The sequence below is a fragment of the Oryzias melastigma genome, linkage group LG15 (assembly GCF_002922805.2).
Source record: "Oryzias melastigma strain HK-1 linkage group LG15, ASM292280v2, whole genome shotgun sequence".
Taxonomy (NCBI): Eukaryota; Metazoa; Chordata; class Actinopteri; order Beloniformes; family Adrianichthyidae; genus Oryzias; species Oryzias melastigma.
The window spans coordinates 9,201,144-9,217,383 of NC_050526.1; the positions used below are offsets into that span (position 1 = coordinate 9,201,144).

Consider the following 16,240-nt stretch of genomic DNA (forward strand, 5'->3'; position numbering starts at 1 on the left):
TTTAAAGAAGCCTGCGCAGTGATATCGAACGTTTGGTCTGTGTGACCGGAACTTCTTTTTTAGGTGTGGTTTATCACCGTGGTATATCAGTTTTTAATGCACACCCAGCAGCCAATCAGAATCGAGTATTCACCCAGACCATGGTATAATGCCCCTTATTTTGAAAAAAGGAATTAGTTCTCTTCAAAACATGAATCACAAATCAATTATTATCAGGAAAGCAGGTCTTTGTCTGGAAATGTTTAAAATACCTCAATCATTTTACAAGTGGTACGAGTGGTTAATACATAAAATGGACAGTATCTGGGTGTGGCTTTTATTTTAAAAAATACATTTTTGAGTCTTTAAACGATAGAATATGTGAGTATACACTGGGGAGACAGGGAGTGATATTCCTCAAAAGGGGCCACAGGCTGGAGCCACTGTAGAGCCAGCCTTGTAGATGGGGCGTCTGCTCTTCCACTACGTCATGTGTGTTCCATTTTGAGGTTTTAACATGAATTAATCCCTGAAAATTTACAATTCTACCTGTGGACTTTTAAAACATCCAGCCTCAATTGAGTGTTTTTAACTTGGGAAATGTCGGAAAAAGCTGAGCTTCAATCTTAAAAAAAGAAAAGTCGAGAAAATAACTTAAAACGTTGCAAATGATGAGTATGTATTAATAATTATGCAGACTAATTACTTGACTGTGTCCCCAGTTCTCTGCTAAAGGAATCTTCCAAGGCCAGCAGTGGCAAGCATTAGCTCTTCTGCAGAGTCCTTTGGTGTAAATTCAGTGGGTCTTGAAAGAACATACACATTAAAGACAGTTGTTTTATCAACAGATGTGGCAGGAGAGGAGATGCACCTTTTCCCCTTTGACTGATCGGCAGCCTTTCTGAAGATGTGTGGGAATTCCCTATATGGGAATAAATTAACTATGTTAGCAAACAGTGTGCATTTTCTTTATTTTTCATTTTGGAGATACAGAGGTCTTCAATGTTTTTCTGGTCAAGGACGTCTTGCTGAGAGACATAATGCAGCGAATCCCCATTACATCTACTAAAAAAATATGTTGGAGACTAATCATATTCATAAATCACTTATTAGACAGCACCGTCATCCGTTTAGCATTAATACAATTTTGTGCTTGTTTACATTTTCTTTTTTTAATTAATATTTGAACTATGGTGACTTTTTTCTTTAGATATTTACCCACGTAATCTCCAAATATTTAGTAACCCGACTATTGTCTGCCACGTCTTAAAGTTTGGGTTGAAAATGTGGTCTGACTTCAACCCATTCATGCTTAGATATAGGCAACACATGGAGCAGCTAGTTGGCATAGCTTCAGTGTGTAACAACACCGCCGCCTGCAAATCAACACCTTTTCATTCCTTATTAAACTCTCTTTTGCTGCTGTAAATCTGGCAGGTTTACCCCCAGTTTTGTCTGAATTATGTTAAAAACCGTCATGTGTTTATGCTGCTTCATCCGCCAAATGATACTCTGAGGTGAATTAACAGGAGTGACGGGCGGGGAGGGTAATTTATGGCTACATTTACTCTAGCTTTCACTCACCAAACAGAAAAAATGCTTGTAAGTGGTGGGTGTCAATTATGTCTGATTATTTTCTGCGAAGAAATAAAAGAAGCATAGGGTAGCTGGAGGTAGCAGAGATGAAGATGCTGAGGTTCTCTTTGGGAGTGACCAGGATGGATAGGATCAGGAATGAATACATCAGAGGGACAGCACATGTTAGAGGTTTTGGAGATAAAGTCAGAGAGGCCAGACTGAGATGGTTTGGACATGTTCAGAGGAGAGACAGTGAATATATTGGTAGAAGGATGCTGAGTCTAGAGCTGCAGGAAAGAGGTCTAGAGGAAGACCAAAGAGGAGGTTTATGGATGCAGTGAATGAAGACATGAAGGTGGCTGGTGTTAGAGTGGAGGATGCTGAAGACAGGCTTAGATGGAGGGAACTGATTCGCTGTGGCGACCCCTGAAGGGAAAAGCCCAAAGGAAAAGAAGAAGAAGGGTAGCTGCTAGCCAGTGACTACTTCACTCACAGATGGAACAACTTGTGTCAGGAGCCGACTTGTTTTGAAGACCCTGTAGTTGAGTGTAGTTACACCTGGACAAAATGCTGCACTCATGTTGTGTAAAGAAGTACACCAGGTATAAAACTTGACAACACCATCATATACATTTTTTCTTTCAACCAATATGACTGCACAGTATTTGAGCTAAGCTAATTAGCAGTGGGTGAGCTATGCAAACGACTTAGCTGAACTGTTCATAAAGCATCCACACAGGTCACTTGGCTAAACAGAACGTCTCAACTCATTATTCAATAAGATGTACAACGAGGGGATGATACAATAAATGCAAACTTCCGGGTTAAAACGGATCCCTGTCGGCAGTCCTTTCCGGCATGCTTGATCCCTTGAATTGTTGAACATTTCAGACATTTGAAAGTGTGGGGAAAATCTAAGGGGGCATATGATTGGCTGAAAGCAAACACACCTGTTTTGCTAATGAGTTTGATTGACAGATTCATTATCCAATGAAGACATTTGTTGACTGGTTATGTTATGAGAGTCTCAAAATTCACCACACTCACAAATATGGAGAGATTAACAAATGAGAGGGGGTTTTAAAATACACATTCTGCAATTTACATGATCTGTGAGTTTATAATACAAGCCCACATAAAAATTATGTCTTTGAAGCATTTATTGTGAATTTATGAAACATTTATTGTGTTTTTGTTTGCACATTTGTGCAACACTCGTGCGTTTGTGAAACACTGACATTAACAAATTCAACATTTTGCATTTTCAGCAAATCCCTTCAAAGTAAATTGTGTCACCATTTCCAGCAAAAAGCTTCAGCATCTTTAGCATATGCTTTCAGTAAAAAGCATTCACATAAGTATTATTGCAGGTAATGCAACTTTCCAATGCATTCTTTTATACTTCCTTTTGTAAATTTTTTCCATACTGTTTTTATTATTATTGCTGCTTGCACTGTGGATTAAGAGGAAAGAAATTTAATCTCTGCTGTGTATCATGTGTATACAGCATATTTGACAAATACAGCAGACATAACCAACAAATGACTTACCTTTGAGCGTTTTTCTTCTGTTTTTCCACCGCTGGGACTAAAGAGTGTAATAAAGAATGTTTATGTTTTGTAACCAATAACGAGTACACATCCTTCAGTCAGGTGAGGATCATTGCTGACAGATCAGAGGCTCAGTGCAGCGTTGTTATTGGCTGCTGTGGCTGTCATCCGCCTGCAGGAATCCTCTTTTATCTGTGGCCTGCAGCGCCAGCAGCAAACCACACTAAAACATCATTTAACGCTCAGTTTATTGGAACATTTTCATCTGTTCGGTTTGTTTTCAGTGCTTCGCTTTTCTCTGCTATTGCATGTGTAGTGTCTGTAATTTCCCCCTCCGAAGCCATGTTGGGGGGGCGTTTTTTGCAGGATTTTCCCTCTGCTAAATTTTTCCCCTTTGCAGCATCGGTAGCACAGAGCCAGCCTCCAACCCGACTGCGCCGTTCTGTCACTGCCTAGCTGGTTTTCTTCTTCTTCTAAGGTTAGGAGGGAAAATATTATTAAAGGCAAGGCCGAAACTCAACCCAGCGCCTTCCTCGAGCAAGCGTCTCGCGCTCGGCTGATTCACGTCTCAAACGGCGCAAACAGGTAATAACGCGGAATGTTTTGTGCGTTTCTGCTGTTTTGTCACGGCTCGGCGCACATCCGGATTGAAGGGACGCTTCACAGCCGTGTGATGATTAAACAGACTAATGGAAGGAGAAGGGGCGGGCGGGGACTGGCTTAAAGAAACGGCTCGTTCCACCAAACATTTCGTTGTGGAATAACAAGTGCCCCGCAGGTTGTGCTCGGAGTCATTAGGTTGAACTAGGAAAACGCCGCCGTCGTCTCACGGCAGACTAAAAAGTCTCGGTAAATCAGTGCGCGCGGATAAAGACTCGGTTATCCGCGCGCGATGACAGACTTTTCCAGGGTTTAAATAACAGGACAGTCCTTCTGGAAAGTCGACGTCGAAACGTTCGCGACACATTTGTTTGTAGCATTGGTCAGCGGGCTCGCGGGCTCCAACGCGGCGGAACTAGCTCCTCAACAAGCCGCGAGGCAGTGAGTCAGTGAAGGGCTCGTGGGTCACATATGTCGGTCATACATGTGAAGCGCGCGCGAGCTGCACTACAGGCCGCAGCCTATCAGCGCGCGCGCGCGGCTCTCTCTGTTTACAATGGAAACCACATTTTCCGTTACACTCCTGCCCTCAGTGTCGCACCGAGCGGACGAATGTGGGTCTTTCTGACCCCGAACCGGGCTAAAAACTGACCATGGACGTTCACTCAATATTATATGAAGAAAGGAAACAGATACATGTGTTATTTACATAACATTAAAATGAGCCAATTTTATTTTACCAGATAACTTAGAAATTTCTATATAGATACAACTTACATCTGCTTTTGTACCAGTTAAAAAAAAAAAATCAAATAAATGTGTTTTAATTAAAACCCAAAAGAATACATGTTTTGGGCATAGACCAGAAAACTGACACTATTGGGATAAATTTAGGGGCGGAGCAGGGGGGGGGGGCAAGAAGCTTTGCCCACAACATGCCCCACCCCCTACAATTTTTAAGTTAATATTAGGATTGTTACTAACAAAGGTTAAGAAATCATCAATACAAGCTTCTTCAGGCATTAGCAATAGAACCTCAGCTAAAATAACTGCTGTTTTATTATTAACACGGCTGGGTTGATAAATTAACAAATCAATTTGAATATATTTAAACTTAACAGATAAATAATAGATTCATAAAAATAGGGACCGATTTAACTCATAAAGCTAAAGTCCGCTAGCTTGATGCTAACGTATAATGGGATTTACCTTAGGATGGCTAATGCTAATTGCTAATTACATGAGCATCTTTATAAACTTAACAGGTATGAATTTTCGGAACTCTTTTAAGGAAATATTTTTAAAGTTTCCATCTAAAGCACTGCTTTTTACTCATACTGTCTTCTTCTGGAATAAATTGTAATACTATAGTGCAATAGCCACCTCGTGGTCAAACTGTAACGCCCTCCAGGAGAAGCAGAACAATTGTAGCTTCTCAGTTTGAGAATCCATCAAACATTGTTTGCTATTAACAAACTCATTATTTCACTGATACATTTTACAGTATGTGAATTGTATAAGATTAATATGAATACATTCAAATCATGTAGAAGATTATTTATGTATTTCTAAATAAATGTGTATTCATGTGTAAACTAAAATTGAATTGAAGAATCGGAAAAAAATTAGAATTGAATTGATCCAGCCTTTTGTGAATCAAATCAAATCGTTTCTGGTAATTATTATCAATGCCCAACCCTAAATATTAATAACAATAATAAACAGTTTGAAATATGTATTTTGATATAAAGGCCTTACACTGCTGTTTTCATTTCCCCTTTTTCTAAAGTCCTTTGCTCCCACTTTATAAATGTTCTTGCTCCTCCACTGGATAAACTACTGACCAATACCCACAAACTATTCAGCTACGATTATACTGCCTTCACCAATAGGGGTTCTTAGGCAAGACCACTGAAATAAATAGAGATGGCCAAAACAAGGCTGAAATGAAGTCAATTCAGTCACCATTTTTCTGCAGTATGGATATCGCCTGCTTTTGCCTTTTTGGGACCAGGCGACTTTAATAAGCAGTTATTGGTCAGAGAATCTGTCAATCAAATGCTTTGAACGTTTTGAGGTGGGGCCAGCGGGCATCCCCTCATATAACTAGTGATGAAGAAAATATATCATGAAAACAAAAAGGTTTAGCAAGACCATGCTAAAAAGAGACACCAGAGCAAGAAGGGATATTCTGACAAACTGAATGACAGAGTAATAGTTTCTCCATAGAAGTCTGTGGGATTTTTGCTTTTTGGAACCAGCAGCTACTTCCTATTTGGAATGCGATGGGGGAGAGGATGATCAGTCCAGTTCTCTTTAGGTACTGTCCATGGGTAGACCCGTCCCACTACAGCCCTATGATGTAACCACAAGGAGGCCCAAGTGTGCCAGTCCCCAGTCCAGATAAAATACAGGGTTGTGTCAGGAAGGGCATCTGACTTAAACTCTGTGCCAAACCACCCATGTATGTGAATAAGTAAAAGCTAACTTGCTGTGGCGACCCCAGACGGGACGTGCTGAAAGGTGAACAACAGCAAGCCTTGTAAAAGAAAAAGCTTGGCTTTTATCTTTTAAAGTTTTAAAAACTGGCATTCTGATAGCTTTTTGGACTATTTTGGACTTTTTTTATTCTATTTTGGAGTTTAGCTAACATCTCAGCAACATGCTAGCTGTTTTTGGTTAATTAAGGATTTTTTTTTTTTAGGATAATTTAGCATTTAGCTAATATTCTAGTTGGCTATCAGCTTCAGCGGTTTTATCTATCGATTTCAGCATCTTCGACCATCAGCATCTTCAGTGACCAAATTCATTTTACAGCATTCACACTAGCATTATCACAGGTAATGCTTTATATCTAGTTCACAATTATGTTAAAAAGTTACGGTTTTAAAGTTTTAAAAATGTAGTTTTAGAGTGTTCAATAAATGTTTATCTTGTTCTGCCCGTGACCTAAGGTGAGTTTTGGTTTTTGGCCCCTGTGTGATCGAGTTTCACACCCCTGATTTCAAATGTCATCAAATTTGGAGAATTGAAAACAAAAAAAGGATTCACATTTAAATATTAAAGAATATTTTGAAAGAAAAAATCCAGTTTGGAAGGTTTCTTTGAAAAAAAAAAAAAAAACTTTTTTGTTTTAAAAAAAACTTTAGTGCATTCTTGGAAATGAAGTAATACTTTATGACGAGTGGGACAAAAGTTCTCCAAAAACTTGAATTACAGTCAAAGAAGACAGGCCATAAAGGTTAAATTAATTTAACCTTTAGATGGGATCAGCAGTCTGTTAAATTATAAAAGTTTTTGCTTCAGGATCTGTTTTTGTTTACCAGATGTGACTTTTTACTTGTTTTTTATGTCGGCATTGGTCCTCTAGTCCTTTTTTAATGACTGCACAGGAACATAAACAGTATCCAAACATTGAAATGCATGCTAAACTCTGACTTTTTGTTTGTCCAGAGTAAAATGTCAGCCAGAGGAGGAAAGAAGAAGGTCACCAAGCTGTCCCGATCATCCCGGGCAGGTGTCATTTTCCCGGTGGGGAGGATGATGAGGTACCTGCGTACCGGCACGCACAAATACCGCATCGGCATGGGGGCACCGGTCTACATGGCAGCTGTCATCGAGTACCTGGCAGGTATGAAAGCGCCAAGCCTTGAGCTCCAGGAGCGACCTTTCCTAACAGTGGAGAACCCCCAACCCAAAGTCTTCTTTAGAACATCAATGTGTTTAAAACAGAAACTCACTCTTCATCAGTGTCTGCTGAAATCTTTCTCATGACTTCACAACAACATGACAGAACAGAGAAAACAAGGACAACATCAGAGAACAGTTCTGACACAAAAGCTGTTTCCTCTGATCCGGTACAGTCCGGTACTTTGAACGTTTCCATTGTATCATGGACCCATTAAACAGTATTGAACCGTAGCTCTTGGGGACCCCATTGGTTGTAGGTCCATTGAAAAGGTGGAACTAAACGGTTGGGGCGCAGCCGCTGTAGCCCCCTGTTGATTGGCAGAAAGTGATGACGACATTAGAAAGCGCCAATATAGCGCTCATTTAAGCTAACGTTTGTTAGCATTTGGATTTTTGCGATTTCTGTGTACTCTTTTGGTCATAAGTAGGGCTGCCACAAACGATTATTTTAATAGTCGACTAATCACCAATTATTTTTTCCAATTAGTCGACTAATCAGATCATGGGCAAACTGGATGTAAAACACATCTTAACCATCATTAGCTTTTAACAAACTAAAAACTAGATATATTCACACTATCATTATCTGCGAAAATACTAGTCTGAATACTGTAAGCTGAATTTGGGAGCTGAAGATGCTACCAGCTAAAATATTTGTTAAATGCCAAATTAACCTAAAAAAGCTTAAATTAGCCAAAACAGCTAGCATGTAGCTGAAATATTAGCTAAACTCTAAAATAGCCTACAAAACCTTAATAAATGCCAAAATAGTCCATAAATCTAGCAGAATACCATTATAACTTTCAACTTTACTACAGTCTGACTCCATATAACATAAAGTAACGACTAATCGACTATTAAATTAGTCGTTGATTTTTTAATAGTCGATTAGTCATCGATTAGTCGACTAATCGTGGCAGCCCTAGTGACAAGTCTATATTGGAATTGTCTGCAGACTACAGCAAAGGCTGGTCTGCAGTGGAACTGCCATCCTTGGCGACGGTGTGATGCAGGGTGAGCTTGCTGCATGCTACTGGTCAACACCACGCATGCGCCATGAGAACAAACCGCTCAGTGGAAGCGAGGCTTAACTGAGTGGAAATACTCACCAGAATTAACTGTACCGTACCACTCCTAATGCCTAATTTCCACTGAGCGGTTTGTACCGCACTAGTCCTCTCCTGGCCAGTATAGAACGATCCAGACAGTTCAAGCGAGCGCTTCCATTGGATGTTGGACCATCGAGGCGCATGCTGGGTGTAGACCGATGAGATAGCTGTGTGACTACAGCAAAAGGTAATGACAACAAAGGAGGTTGTCCGTCAGCTACTTTTTTGGGGGGGTTCTGGTATTTTGTATATGCAAAGAATTTAGTATTATTTGCAACCGACTCAAAAGCCCGATCAGAATTCTTCGCTTCTCCCCTCCCCTTCATTGAACCCTCCAAACGGAGAGTTATGAAAAGTTATAAGTTATGATGCTCCGTCCTTACTGGTCTGTTCCATTTTCCAATGGACCTGCAACCAACGGGGGACTAATAATGCTACGAGTCGGTCCTGCTCAATGAGTCAGTTTTATCATGTAAACGCTCAAAGTGCCGGTCTGGTCCAGTCCGGTTTGGACCGCTCAGTGGAAACGAGTCAAAAGTAAACTGCTTTTTTCTGCTCCGTGTTTGTCTCTGCAGCTGAGATTTTGGAGCTGGCAGGAAATGCAGCCCGAGATAACAAGAAGGGTCGAATAACGCCGCGACACATCAAGCTGGCTGTGGCCAACGATGAGGAGCTCAACCAGGTGAGCGTCATCTGATGGTTGCTGAAGGAACTTCACACATAGAGAAAACCTTTGTGATTGTAGTGATATGTTGTAGCTTTAACACAGGTCCAGTCCGTGGTGTTCATGCAGGTTATACTTTTACAGACAGTTCAAGATCCAAATATCAGAGAAAACAACTTTTAACAACTACTTTTTACTGTTTCAATTTTTCCTGCTAAAGGTGAAGAGATGAAGAGAATTTGGCCTCTGTTTGTTACAACAGAGTAATTAGTACGGGGGCACAGACCCGCCATCGCAGCAAAGTAACCTAAGCTTTTTTTAGCCTAATTTGGCATTTAGCTAATATTTTAGTCCAGTTATCAGCTTCAGCATTTTCAGCTATCAGCACTAGCATCTTCATTAGCCAAATTCCACGTACACCTTAAGCACTAGCATTATTACAGGTAATGCTATATATCTAGTTCATAAAAAGTTATGGTTTTAAAGTTATAAAAATGTAGTTTTAGAGTGTTCAGTAAATGTTTATCCTGTCTGACCCGTGACCTAAGGTGTGTTTTGGATTTTGGCCCCTGTGTGATTGAGTTTGACACCACTGATCTAGAAGAAGATGTTGGTAAAACAGTGAGCTTGGTGAAAACTCTGTATCTGTAATAGTTTCTGCTAACAGCAGATGTGGTCACAGCGTGTGGGTCAAACTCGATGATCAGAGTGCGACACGCTGCACCACATAGCCGAGCAGCTGATGATAAATCCAGGAGCGTGACGTGTCCGTGTCCCCTCTCAGCTTCTGAGGGGAGTAACCATATCCAACGGGGGGGTTCTGCCTCGGATCCACCCGGAGCTGCTCTCTAAGAAGAGAGGAAGCCGGGTGAAGACGGACAGCCAGACGTCCGCCCCTGAAAAACAGGAGGAGCGCTCAAAAAGCAAGAAGCCCGTCAAAGCCATCAAGAAGGTCAAAGGCAAGCGAGGCCGCCGGCCTAAGGTACGGTCTCTGTCTCTCCTCAACCTTCATGTTAGTGATGTCTGCGGGTAAAAGGGAAGATGTTTGTCATGCTGAAGTTTAAGGAGCTAACAGGAAGTGACGTTTCTAACAGCAGGTGACCTAACAAAGACTTCCCCTTCCTCTGTCAAAGGGCGCTGACAACGACAGAGACTCAGTAGCAACGTCTGCCATGGAGGACGGGCCTGGAGACGGATTCACCATCCTGTCAGCCAAGAGCTTATTCCTCGGACAAAAGGTAAAAGAAAGAAAGCTCAGAGAGGAACCAGCTTTTTCAATCTGGAGGTGTGGAACGCGTTACCATGGAAACAAAAAAAAACTTTCACAAACTCGATCTTATAATTATAATCATCATTTTATTATAGCTACTTTTCAACTGTTCATACTTTCATTTCCTGTTGAAATGTTCTGAGTTTTGTTTGACTTTATATATAAAACACCTGATTGAGTGACAGCAGCAGCTTCTCCACCAACACAGTTACCGTGCTGATTTAAACAGTTAACCTGAGCAAAATCTTCCGATGCTTTTGTGACTCTGCAGCTGTCACTAACAGAGAGTGAAATCAGCAAGATCGGCTCCATCAAGGTGGAGGCCATAATCAACCCAACCAACGCAGAGATGGACCTCAAAGACGGAGTGGGTAAGGCTCAGACTCCACGGGACGTCCTGACCTCCTGGATCCCCCCTGGATCCCTCCTGGATCCCCCTTCATCGTCTTGCTCCTTTCAGGAGGCGCGCTGGAAAAAGCTGGAGGCAGAGAATTCCTGGAGGGAGTGAAGGAGCTGAGGAAAGCACAGGGCCCCCTGGAGGTGGCATCAGGTACTGAAGGTCCAGGAAAAACTGCCAACCTCTGAGCTCCTGACATCTGCAGAGGAAATACAGAACGTCTGAGGCTTTCTATTAGGAATTTAAATGTTATTTCTTTTTATTTTTTTTTTTTATTAAAATCTAAAAAAAAACTTGAACCCTTAGTAGTCCAGGGCCTTATTTAGCTTTTTTTAAAAACTACTTTAAAATTATCTTTAACAATTTACCTTTAAAGCAGTTGTTATTTTTGCGATGCTTAATATCCTTTACATAGTACAACCCCCAATTCTTCTGCTTCAAATATTTTTTCATTATGATACTGAATAATTCTACAATGAACTTGAAACTGTACAAAAACACAACTAAATGTAGACATTTTTTTTTAATTGCAGAAACTTCAAAAACAGAGATCAAACAATCTTTATGTTTTACAGCAAAGATCAAACATGTAGAGGTAAATTAAAAATGTACAAATCCCCTCTCAAAGTCAAAAACAAGGTCAAGTTCATTTTAAAATGTTATGAAAAAAATTAGATGAAATAATATTATTTGTTTTTCAAATTAAAACTAAAAGTCAAAATCAAAGATAAGACGAAAGCGAGATGAGGCACTACGCATCTAAAAATGTTTGTGCTGCAATCGCAAAAATATAAGTTGAAAGCAAAAAAAAAGTTTGCAAACAAAAACTTTTTTTTTGCTTGCAAAAAATTTTGCAAAGACAAAAATATTTTTTAAAGCAAAAAAAAGTTTTTGAAACCAAATATTAATTTTTTTTATTTGCATATTATTATTTTTTTTTTCGTATGACTTTATATTTTGTTTGTAATTTAGAAAATGTTGATCTCAAAACTGTGACTGTAGCTTGTAATATGGTGGCAAAAAAATCTCTCCAAAAGTTATCAGCAGGCTCTTCGGCGGCTTGTGAAGTGAAAGGAGACAGTCGAACATCATGTGTATGATCACAAAGGTTATGATGGGAGTTCATCACCTGCTATGAACAGAATCACCTTTTAATAAGGATCGTATTTGAATCTCGTTTGGACAGAAATCTCCACAGATCTGAAAAGCGTTCCTTCTTCAGGTTTTCCTTTCTTTCCCGTAGTGGCGGTGAGCCAGGCCAGCGGGATGGCGGCCCGCTTCGTCATCCACTGCAACGTCCCTCAGTGGGGCTCAGAAAAGTGCGAGGATCAGCTGGAGAAGTCGGTGAAGAACTGCCTCACAGCAGCTGAGGAGAAGAAGCTGAAGTCTGTGGCTTTCCCTTCACTCCCAGCTGGACGGTGAGCGCCAAACTCTCAGCAGAACGTCTTCTCTTTACGACAATCATCTTCTCCTGATTCACATCAATTTGAATAAAGAAATGCTCAGAAATGTAATGTGAAACTTAATTTTCTTAATACATGCCCAGAAAAATGCTACAAGAACCTGTTAAAAACAGAATTTTCCTTTTATTCCAGTGCAGACAGCTCTGGTTTAGTCGTTTTTTTCAGAATAAATTTATTTTCATATGTTTATATTTTTATATGTTGTCATGTTACCGTGACAACGAGCTGCATCACTTATCAAATAGCCTGGTTTATGTGAAATAATTGATCTAAACAGAAGAAATAGCAAGAATAAAGTCATACCGAAGTCGTACTGGTTTAGTTTACCGAACTTCCCTGCGGGGAGAAATAAAGTTAATCTTGAATAAATATATTATTCATTTTTTGGTAAATGACCGTGGTATAAGTGGGATAATGCCCCTTGAAGAATGTATTATGAGAAATGAACGCACTTTGCTGAAGAGATGGTCCGACGTGCTTCAGGCCTCCGCTTCATGCATTCATTTGTCATAACACACTCTGTGGTTATCATCTCTTACCTAACTACACCTTGTGAAGAAACATCCTTCGCTTTGCCTCGGCGGTTCAGGCTTCCATCACGTGCGTTAAAACACTTCGTTGGGTTTTTTTTACACACAATTTACACTTCTGGGTTGATAAATTGAAACTATTCAGACAATAAAAAATGAAGGAACATTTTCTCTGACTTGCTTTTGTTTATTTGTCATTTAAAGTGTATCTAGTAAAACATAGTGATTAATCACAGCCTAAAAGTGTGATTAATCTGATCATAAATGTACAGTTTTGTGTGTGATTTTATAGTGTGATTATTCACAGATAAGTGGTCAGCAAATGCAGTACCTAAAACAAAAAGTAATCGTGATTCATTTATTTTTCCAGGTTTGTGATTAATTAGTTAAAACTTTTACTCAGTTAAAAAAAGCAATATTTTTTTTCCAGGTTTGCGATTAATTAAACTTTTTAATCAATAAAATTGCGATTAATTTTTTTCCAGGTTTCCAATTAATTAGTTAAAAATTTTCATTGATTAAAACAATTGCAATAATTTTTTTTCCAGTTTGAAATTAGTTAAAAAATTTTAATACATTTTAAAAAGCGATGAATTTTTTTTCCAGTTTGCGATGAATTCGTTAAATTAATCATTTTCCTGTGCTAGTATTTACCTTTTCCACAAACGTATTCAATGAGAAGCAGATGTAACTTGCAGCTGCAGCTTCCTCCCAGCAGGAGGCGCTACCGCCAGATCTCATTCTGATTCTTCTTCCAGGAACGGATTCCCCAAGCAGACGGCAGCTCAGCTCATCCTCAAGGCCATCTCCAACCACTTTGTGTCCTCCAGCAGCTCGTCTCTGAAAAACATTTACTTTGTTCTGTTCGACAGTGAGAGCATCGGCATTTACCTCCAGGAAATGGCCAAGCTGGACACCAAGTGAGGGTTGCAGGTGTGGGGTGGGCGGGGGGGGGCTTGTTTTTCTAACTGTTGCTCATGTTGTGAGTAGGGTTGGGCACCGATTGGGTTTTATGTGGTTCTGGTGCCAAAGCGGTTCTTTGGTTTCGGTTTCTAATAGGTGCCCTTTTCGGTACTTCAGTGATAAAAATGATGCCAACATCTTTCAAAGTCAACACATTTTCATTCCCAAATCACGTTTGATTTAAGACCGTCATGTCAAACAATGACGTTTTGGGTGTCCTCAGTTTTTCAACGTGCCGGCTGTTCCCATTAAATCAGAGCTCCACAACCTCCGAGCCACAAACCTGCGGCCCGCCACTCTCTCACCGCACAGCGAATTCGCTGCTCGCCACCTGTCATGTGATCCTGAGCTAATCTCGGGGTTACCGTGGTTTTAACCTCGCTCCGCTGTTTCTGCGACTGTTACTGAGTTTGAAGGCTGTCCTGCATTAATCCGGGGAAAAAGGGGACCTTTTTGTTTTTTATTGTCTCCACGAAAACAAGTAAAATATCACAGTGAGGAGAACCGAGCTGGCTGCCCGCTCCCCGGGGTCCCTGCCACAGTCCGGGAGTCTGTCTGGCTGCAGCCAGAGAACCGTCGCACTGTGACAGGACGCTCGTATTGGGTTAGTATTTTAGGGTCACTGAAAACATCACGTGCTTAAAGCCGAGTTCCTGATTGGCTGATGCGACGCAGTGACCTGTCAAACTTCAGCATCTGCTGTGAAATTATGGAGAGAAAATCGACTCACTCCGATTTGCGGATGCTCAATTCATGATTGGTGCATAAATTAGAATTTGTGCGTGCATATTCTTGATTTGTGCATGCATAATTTAGGATTTGTGCATAACTTTTAATTAAGTTTAAAACGGCTGTTAAGAAAACTCTGATGAACGAGCATTCTAGTAGTATGTAAACGCATCACTTACAGACGAATCTCCGAGACGTGAAATAAGTCTCACTATAGATTTGTGTGTAACTGAGGTTTTGTGTGAGTAAGAGGTGATCTGTGTGTCATTTTTTTTAAAGATTTGCATGTGTAATTAGTTTCAAGCTGTTGTAATTTTAATTTGTGCATGTGTAAATGTTTTTTTTTTATTTTGTAATTTTTTTTTTTTTACTTTTGCACAAAACGTAATATATGAGTTACAAATCAAGAATGCTCGCACAAATCCTAATTTACGCACAAATCAAGAATTACGCTCATACAAATCGGAGTCTATTTTCTCTCCACATAAATGCAGCCAGACATTCAAACGCTGGGCGGCGTGCGCTCGTCAGCGGTCTTGTATGAGCCCGCCCACTATCGCAGGGAAGGCAGGGATTGGCCAGAACTTCAACGACTGAAGAGAGTAGGAGTGATTGACATCTCCACGACCAACAGACTTTCACTCACACTTGGCACTGAAATGCGGCGCCGTTTGCAGCAGCTGCTTTCGGTTCCGGTAGAACAGCGTAAATCCTAACGGTTCCTACTTGGAACCGAACTTCGGTGCCCAACCCTAGTTGTGAGTGGTGTAGCTACAGCAGTAGGGCCCCTGATGTGGAGTCTGCTCTGGGGGTGTTTGTCAGTGCTTTTCAGTTTGTTCCTTCAGACGTTCCCATTCTTCCCAGAACAGAGGACCTCAGTGGTTTCCTCCGTTTCTCTGATGTTTTTACATTCCATGTACAAATAGACCAGAACTGATTTTCTTTCTCTGTAGTTTCTGATAACTGTGGTTCTCATTCTGCTTTCAAATAAAACTCAGATGTTTTCAGATGCTCAGATGGTTTTTGTGACTCGTTGCTGAAAACACAACCAGGTTTTGTTCTGTGTAGGAGAGTAAGAAAATATCAATGAGTTATCGCAATACTTATATCAATATAAAATGGTGCCAAGAAGATATTCTATTATGTATGAGCAAAAATGTAGTTCAGCGTCTTGTTTTCCACCTTAACCACTATTTGGCAGCATGGAACACTGAGCCTCCTTTGAGCAGTTCTAGAACGCAGCAAAACATCGTATTGACACATATGTATGGTCATATGAATCGTATCGCCAGACTGTGGCTAAAACACACCCCTAGCTCTGTGTGGATCGCAGAAAGGAAATGATCTATATCAGGGTGTCAAACTCAATCACACAGGGGGCCGAAGCCCAAAACACACCTTAGGTCACCAAGAGGATAAACATTTATTCAACACTCTAAAACTAAAATTTTAAATATGTAACTTTTTAAAATAATTATGAACTAGATATACAGCATTACCTGTGATAATGCTAGTGTGAATGATGTAAGCTGAATTTGTCCGCTGAAGATGCTGAAATTGATAGCTGAAAACACTGAAGATGATAACTAAAAATGTTGAAGTTAATAGGTAGTTAAAATATTAGCTAAGTTGGCCTTAAAGGCCTCGTGCGGTGAAAATCGTGATTTTTCTTAAACTGCAATAAAACATTAGTATTTATGTCACAAATGAACCCCCGT

General features: G+C 40.3%; 1 protein-coding gene across 1 annotated transcript; it reads left to right on the plus strand.

Moving 5' to 3' along the window:
- Window positions 1–3,295: 3,295 nt before the first annotated feature.
- On the plus strand, window positions 3,296–15,277 carry LOC112161901 (core histone macro-H2A.2; the record flags this gene model as incomplete). Its single annotated transcript, XM_024297439.2, is given in 9 exon segments — window positions 3,296–3,692; window positions 7,161–7,338; window positions 9,082–9,188; window positions 9,955–10,152; window positions 10,304–10,408; window positions 10,712–10,811; window positions 10,901–10,990; window positions 12,081–12,255; window positions 13,589–15,277. Coding segments are annotated over 8 exon segments (1,113 nt in total). The 5' UTR covers window positions 3,296–3,692; window positions 7,161–7,166.
- Window positions 15,278–16,240: the final 963 nt, after the last annotated feature.